Genomic DNA, 7,784 nt, shown 5'->3' with positions numbered 1-7,784 from the left:
ACAGAGCAGAGGCGGAGAGAAGAGAGCTGTGTTGGCACTTTAGGAATCCTCTAAGACAGCCAGGCCTCTCTCTCGTGTTCATAGCAAACAACAATCGGCGAAGAGGAGGCACGTAACACAGGTTTGTTACATTTGCTCAGTAGCATGAAGGGTGGCCAAAAACGGAAAAGTGAATGATCTAAAACAGATGGGAAATGAATCCACCTCCCTCAGACCTACCCAAAACCCAACCCTGCTCTTTCCTTAGAAAGTCTTCTTTCTAGTGGAAGACTTCTTCTTTCAAATGGAAAACATCCATTTGAAAGTCCTGCCCTCAGATACCATGAGGAAGAGCACAGGGTGACACAGAGAAATAAAAACCCTTAGAATTCTCCTCTCAAAAAAAGGTATTTTGCAGGGCATAGTGGCTCACATCTGTAATCCCAGCACTTTAGGAGGCCAAGGCAGATGGATTGCTTGAGCTCAGTAGTTTGAGACCAGTATGGGCAACAGGGCGAAACCCCATCATGTTAGCTCGGTATGGTGGTGTGTGCCTGTAGTCCCAGCTACTCAGGACACCAGAGTGGGAGGATTTCTTTAGCCCGGGGGTTCAAGGCTGCAGTGAACCATCATAGTGCCATTGCACTCCAGCCTGGGCAACAGTCTGAGACTGGTTTTTGTTTTTTTGTCTCAAAAAGAAAGAAAAAAAGTATTAGATAGCAAAAGCCCAACTCTTTGCATTCCTTCCAGTTCTTTCATCTGATTTTCCTGTTGCCCTTTGACCCAGCTTTATTGCTCTTTTACTCTAGGATATAACAACTATGAAGAAATTCCACTTCCAACATTGATTAGCAGTGATTTTAAGAGCAAATAGTTGAGCTTACACTTAAAATTAAAAATTAATAAAAGAGATAGCTCATTAGTATCTATTGGAAAAATTAAACCTCCTCCTCCAGCTTGCATGACCTCAAATCTCTTTCTACCTCCTGGTTCTTCCATCCCGGAAGATTATGAGAAATGCAGCTGACCTGCACACTGTCACTGTTTTCCAAATGTTACTTGCAAATGAGTCACCGTATAATGCTTAGAATGAAACTGTGTTCCGATGGCAAATTTGGAATGTACTGCTAACTGAAAGTCAAGTTAGAACAAATACACATCACCTTTTCTCATGTTGACAAAGCATTAATAAAAATGTTAGGGACATGTCGCTCCTGATGCACCCAGGGAAGTCTTCTCACAAAGTGTGTTCTGCTGCCTTAGTGCCTGCCCCAGAGCCTGGCACAGATCTGGGTCTCTACTTAAAACTAAATAAATATGGATTGCCTTGACCTGAGTGACCTTTTTCCAGGACCTGGGTCATAGAAAGTTCTGGATTCAGCCTCAGAATGCAGATTCTGTTCCTAACTTCCTGTGAGCAATCCGTCCTTCAACAATCCCCTTTCCCCCCAACCCGAACTTTATTTTCCTCCTTAAAATTATGAAGCTACATGAGACGATCCCTAAGGCCCTCACCTGCATTATGTTTTTGTGATTCTATGATACACCACAGAAGGCAACTGAGAAATGACAGAATAGGGAAGGCGGGAGGAGACAGAAACGGAAACTAAAGACATTTCCTGCCATGGGGAAGGAAATGTCTCAGGCTGCAGCAGACACAATACTCACAGCCCTATAGGACCCACAAAATAATAACTGGACTATAGAGGCACATGAATTCTTTGTAAGTAGAGGTCAGGAGTGATGATTGCAAGGAAAGGAGCTAAAATGCAGGCTTCTTTTGAAAGAGCACGTTGAGAAAGCAGCTATAGGAATTCTTGTCCGGCTAAAATCCAGGTTTCTTTTGAAAGAGCACATTGAGAAAGCAGCTATAGGAATTCTTGTCCAGGAGGCAGCAAAAACTGCACTATTTTTCTGAACAAGTCACTAAGACTTCCTTGTGAGAAGGAGTGGGAGTGGTGGACTGGGAATGGACCCACGAACTGTTGCGACCTCTCTGCAGCCACCATTCCTGGTCCAGCCTCTACCTTCCACCCGACTCCTCCTCCACACGCAGGGCCAGAGCATGCGTACCCAACAAGCTCTCCCCTCCTGTGACTCTCTCCCGCAGGTGCCTGTGGGCGGGCTCGTGCATGGACAGCCCCAGCAATGCCACCGTGCCCTGCGGCTTTATCCTTCAAGGCTTCTCCGAGTTCCCGCACCTGAGACCCGTGCTCTTCCTTTTGCTGCTGGGGGTGCACCTGGCCACCCTGGGCGGGAACCTACTCATTCTGGTGGCCGTGGCCTCGATGCCCAGCCGGCAGCCCATGCTGCTCTTCCTGTGCCAGCTGTCAGCCATCGAGCTCTGCTACACGCTGGTGGTCGTGCCCCGCTCCCTGGTCGACCTGAGCACGCCTCCGGGCCACCGCAGGGGCAGCCCCATCTCCTTCCTGGGCTGCGCCTTTCAGATGCAGATGTTTGTGGCTCTGGGCGGGGCCGAGTGCTTCCTGCTGGCCGCCATGGCCTATGACCGCTACGTGGCCATCTGCCACCCGCTGCGCTACGCGGCGGTGGTGACCCCCGGGCTGTGCGCGCGACTGGCTCTGGCCTGCTGCCTCGGGGGACTGGCGGTGTCCGTGGGGCTCACGGTGGCCGTCTTCCACCTGCCTTTCTGTGGCTCCCGCCTGCTGGTGCACTTCTTCTGCGACATCACGGCGCTGCTGCACCTGGCCTGCACGCGGAGCTACGCCGACGAGCTGCCCCTGCTGGGCGCCTGCCTGGTGCTGCTGCTGCTGCCCTCGGTGCTCATCCTGGCCTCCTACGGCGCCATCGCCGCTGCCCTGCGCCGCCTGCGCTGCCCTGAAGGCCGGGGCAAGGCCGCCTCCACCTGCGCCTCGCATCTGACAGTCACCTTCCTGCACTACGGCTGCGCCACCTTCATGTACGTGCGGCCCAGAGCCAGCTACTCCCCGCGCCTGGACCGCACCCTGGCGCTGGTCTACACCAACGTCACGCCGCTGCTGTACCCGCTCATCTACAGCCTGCGCAACCGCGAGATCACCGCCGCCCTGCACAGGGTGCTGGGGCGCCAGCGGCCAGGCCAAGCCCCAAGCGGGGATCTTGGCGAGCTCTGAATACAGGCCCGGACCAGGCAGAGGGGGCGGCTCCGCTCTGTAGTTTTCTCCATCATGAGGGGTCTGCATGGGGAAAGTCACCAACGGGACTCAAGGACTGCATTCAGGAAAGAGTTCGGAAATGTCACAAGGACAGCCTCCCAGCTGTTGCCCCATCCTCCACTCTTCCCTTGAATTGCCAAGACATTGTGGCCTAGAGCCCGAGACCTGGGTTTAGTGGCTCCCTAAATACTTGCTGAGTTTCTTCCTGTGTACTGGAGCCCGTGCAAGGTGCGGGGCTGGTGGTGATAAAGATGGCACAGCTCCTGGCCTCATGAGGCTCCTAGACCCATAGGTGAGAAGGCCAGATGTGAGGAGTAAACCAGAGATGGGTGGACTGGCTCATAAGACACGTTACCCCTGCTAGCCTTTTTGAGGCTGAGGGGAGTCAGGGGAAGTATTTTAGGGAGAAAGACAGCTATGCGGAGAACTGTAAGATAAGTAGGGGTTAACCAGGTGAGAGAAGGAGGCAGAATGCTCCAAGCAAAAGTGCTTCTCAGGGGCTGGGGCATGTTGGGAGGGACCTTGGAAACAGCTGAGGAATCTGTATTCAGGGAGGGCTGTGATGGCCTGCCTCCATTGCATGGTCACTGAGGCTGCAGGGTGGCCCATGGACCGGAGAGGTGAAGACCTGTTTAGGAAACTGTTGGCATAGTCCGAGAGAGGTGGTGGAACCTGGACCAGGGTGTCAGCACAGGGGATCAAGCCACATGGAAAGAGTCCAGAGATGTGCTGGAAGTGAACGCTACAGGCCCTTGATTGGAATGGGGGTGAGGAAGAAAGAGGAGTTAAGGATCACTTCTAATCTAAGTTATTTGGTGGATGGTGGTGCCGTTGCTGAGAATACAGGAGCAGGAGCAAGTGGGGAGAAAGGGGTGGTGGCAGGGTTCTGTTTTGAACATGTCCAGTTGAAATGCTGCTAAGACAAAGCAGTGAAGATGCTGCTTGAGGAGGCAGACACACCCATCCAGAACTCAGGAGAGAGATTAAAGAGGGGGATAGATTTGGAATTATAGTTGGCTGCTGAGACCTTAAAGGTGGGCAATATCACCTGGGAAATTGTATACAGGGACAAGAAAAGAGGTCCCAGCCAGAGCCCAGAGGAAGGCTAGCAGGAGAGGGAGTACAGGAAAGGAGACTCCAGGACACTTGAGAGTTGCTGAGGTCCATGCCCTTGGGCCGTTCCTTCCTTTGCCTCTCCAGCCTGTGACCTCAACTGTAAAATGAGGGGAAGACTCCATGATCTGTAAGGTTCCTTCCTGCTCTCTGATCTCTTAAGATGGAACATGCAAGGATACATAGGATCACTGAAAAGGGTACAAGAGGAAATAAGTGTCAATAATCTAGTGCCAACTGAATGCATGAGGAATGTCAAATGGGGAATTGACACAGGTGGCATTAATGGGGATGGTTTGCTGGATGAGGCTAGGTTATCTGAAATGACTTGGAGACAGTGGTTGATTTGCCTTGACTTAAATCATCTGGAAGTCAACTGAAAGGCCTATTCACTAATTTGACTCCGGGTAATTACTGTCTGTGAATGCAGAAAGTCAGATGGTAGAAGGTCTGGGCCACAGGCTTTTCTAGACACTCTCTCCCACAAGGAGCCACTTTTTTGGGACGTGACGTGAAAGATGCTTTGTAGAGGTAATGAGCATATAAACTTCCTATTAGAATGACTGATGCTTTTCTCAGGTAACTGATATGGTAACACTAATGGACAGTGACTTTGGGAAGATACGCAGGGGACCTTGAATTGCATTTTGGCTTTCTTTCTCTTGGTTTGGGGGAAAGAAGCATAATACTAACAGAGTGATACACTAGGAAGGTGAACTAATAGCACTGGAAGACAGAGTAAAGATGATGGGGCTGGTAAAGAATTGTGGCAAAAGTCCGCAGATGAGAATGCAAGGTTCTTAGCCGGATGTGTCTGGGATGCAGAAGGGAAAGGAGGAATGAGGCAGGATGTGGTGAAGACATTAGCGCAAACCAAGTGGGAAGGACAAAATCATGGCTTAGAATAAACTTGAGCATTCACCTTAAGATATGCATCAAAGTAAATGTCATGTGCATCAAACATTTAAATGTAAAATACAAAACCATTTTTAAAATTTTGAAAATATATATTAAAAATAAAAATATAACTTGTCTCCGAATTGAGAAGAGATGATCTAAGCACAAAGGCAAAAGGAGTTACAGAAAAAAAAAAAAAGTCTCATGGGTTTGATTGCAGAAAAATTTAATTCTTGTGTTTATTAAAAAGTATATGTTGGCCAGGCATGTTGGCTGACGCCTGTAATCCCAACACTTTGGGAGTCCGAGGCAGGAAGATCATGAGATCAGGGGTTCAAGACCAGCCTAGCCAATATTATGAAACCAGTCTCTACTAAAACTACAAAAATTAGCTGGAGGTGGTGGTGGGTGCCTGTAATACCAGCTATTTGGAAGGCTGAGGCAGGAGAATTGCTTAAACCCAGAAGTTGGAGGTTGCAGTGAGCCAAGATCATGCCATTGCACTCCAGCCTAGGTAATAGAGCAAGACTCCATCTCAGGAAAAAAAAAAAAAAAAAAAAAAAAAGGATGTGTTTCCAGACATGACGGCATATGCCTGTAATTCCAGCTACTCAGGAGGCTGTATAAGGTAACTGCATGAGGCCAAGATTTAAGGCCGGCCTGCGCAACATAGTAACACCCTATCCCCCCAAAAAAAACAGATATATGATGTGTGTGTGTATGTATGTGTGTGTGTGTATATATATGTGTGTGTGTGTATGTGTGTGTGTGTATATGTGTGTGTGTGTGTATATATATACACACATATATAAAAAATCAAGGTCTTGTAGTGTCCACTTATATATATATATATATACACATACACACACACACACACATATATATATATGTGGATCGCCTGAGGTCAGGAGTTCGAGACCAGCCTGACCAAAATAATGAAACCCCATCTCTACTAAAAACACAAAAATTATATATATATATATATATGCAAGTGACAAACTAGAGATCTAATTCCAACAAATATAACAATAAAATGGCTAATGTAATTATTCTTACCAAACAAAAGAAAAGAAAAACATGAACATCACAATTTTAAAAATTGGTAAGAGAGATGAACAAACAATTTACAGGATGACTTTATAAAATATTTTTTGTTTCAACTTCATTAGTAACAAAAAATTCAGACAATAAAATATAATTTGGTTCCTATCAAACTTACAAAGAATTCCTCAAACAGTTTTCAGTGTCAGCAAAGTTAGGATGTGAAGAGCACTCTTAGATGGCCAGTATAAGACAGTCTTTGAGGAGCTCCATTTCTTCTTTTAAATCATGGTCCTTACTAAGTATTGTCCTCTCAGATCCACTAATTCCATTTCTTGAAGGTTATACTGAGAAAATAATCAGAGATATGAATAAATATTTTTGTAAGGGGCATGTATTAGTCTGTTCTCATGCTGCTAATAAAGTCATACCCAAGACTGGGTAATTTATAAAGGAAAGAAGTTTAATTAATTCACAGTTCCGCATGGCTGGGGAGGACTCAGAGTCATGGCGGAAGGTGAATGAGGAGCAAAGTCACAACTTACATGGCGACAGGCAAGGAGAATGAGAGCCGAGTGAAAGGGAAAACCCCTTATAAAACCATCAGAACTCATGAGACTTATTCACTACCATGACAACAGTATGGGGGAAACTGACCCCATGATTCAATTATCTCCCACTTGGTCCCCCTCACAACACACGGGAATTATGGGAGCTACAGTGCAAGATGAGATTTGGGTGGGGACACAGCCTAACTATATCAGGACATTAATTGCAGTATCCTAATATTAGTTAAAAATGCAAAGCAATGTACAGGTTCAATATTGGGATAATACATAAATATAATGGAACACTTAAAATATATGCAGAAAAGGTTTCTCATGATGTATTTTTCACCGATAAAATATCCATGATGTACTGCTGAATAAAATCTTCAAGAGGTAGAACTAATGACCCCCAAAAAACAAGTATATGTATGTACACATATACACAAATATATAGAAGACTGGATTTTTAAAAGCACCAAAACGTTTATAATTTCCATCTCTATGTGATAAGACTATGGGTAATTTTTATTTTCTTTAGTGCAAATTTTTCAAATTTTGCATAATTATTTTCAAAGTATATTACTTTTATATATTTTTAAAAATTATTATTCTTTGGATACCTGTCAATGAATCAGAGACTTCTTATCACCAGGATACAGGTCTGAATCCCACTTTCCTGAAAACAGTCTTCTCACCAATAGCTCTGGACTTATGTGAAGGGGAACTAGAGCGAGCTTTAGAGGAGTGGCTTGAGGGCTATATGTGGTATAAGAATAGCATTACACTGGCCAGGCACGGTGGCTCACGCCTGTAATCCCAGCACTTTGGGAGGCCAAGGTGGGTGGATCGCCCGAGGTCAGGAGTTTGAGACCAGCCTGACCAACATAATGAAACTGCATCTCTACTAAAAATACAAAAATTAGCTAGGCATGGTGGTGGGCGCCTGTAATCCCAGCTACTCAGGGAGGCTGAGGCACAAGGATCGCTTGAATCCAGGAGAGGGAGGTTGCGGTGAGCTGAGATTGTGCCACTGCACACTCCAGCCCAGGCA

The 7,784-nt window shown here is 46.5% G+C and overlaps 1 protein-coding gene across 1 annotated transcript; it reads left to right on the top strand.

Moving 5' to 3' along the window:
- Positions 1-659: 659 nt before the first annotated feature.
- Positions 660-5,126, top strand: LOC704613 (olfactory receptor 10AC1). The gene has a single exon (XM_015135156.3). The coding sequence runs from the start codon at positions 2,112-2,114 to the stop codon at positions 3,090-3,092; it is 981 nt and encodes a 326-aa protein (XP_014990642.3). The 5' UTR covers positions 660-2,111; the 3' UTR covers positions 3,093-5,126.
- The last annotated feature ends 2,658 nt before the right edge of the window (positions 5,127-7,784 follow it).

The sequence above is a fragment of the Macaca mulatta genome, chromosome 3, assembly GCF_049350105.2.
Source record: "Macaca mulatta isolate MMU2019108-1 chromosome 3, T2T-MMU8v2.0, whole genome shotgun sequence".
Classification (NCBI taxonomy): domain Eukaryota; kingdom Metazoa; phylum Chordata; class Mammalia; order Primates; family Cercopithecidae; genus Macaca; species Macaca mulatta.
Note: the sequence above shows the minus strand (reverse complement) of the source record. Positions and strands in the feature narration are given on the sequence as shown.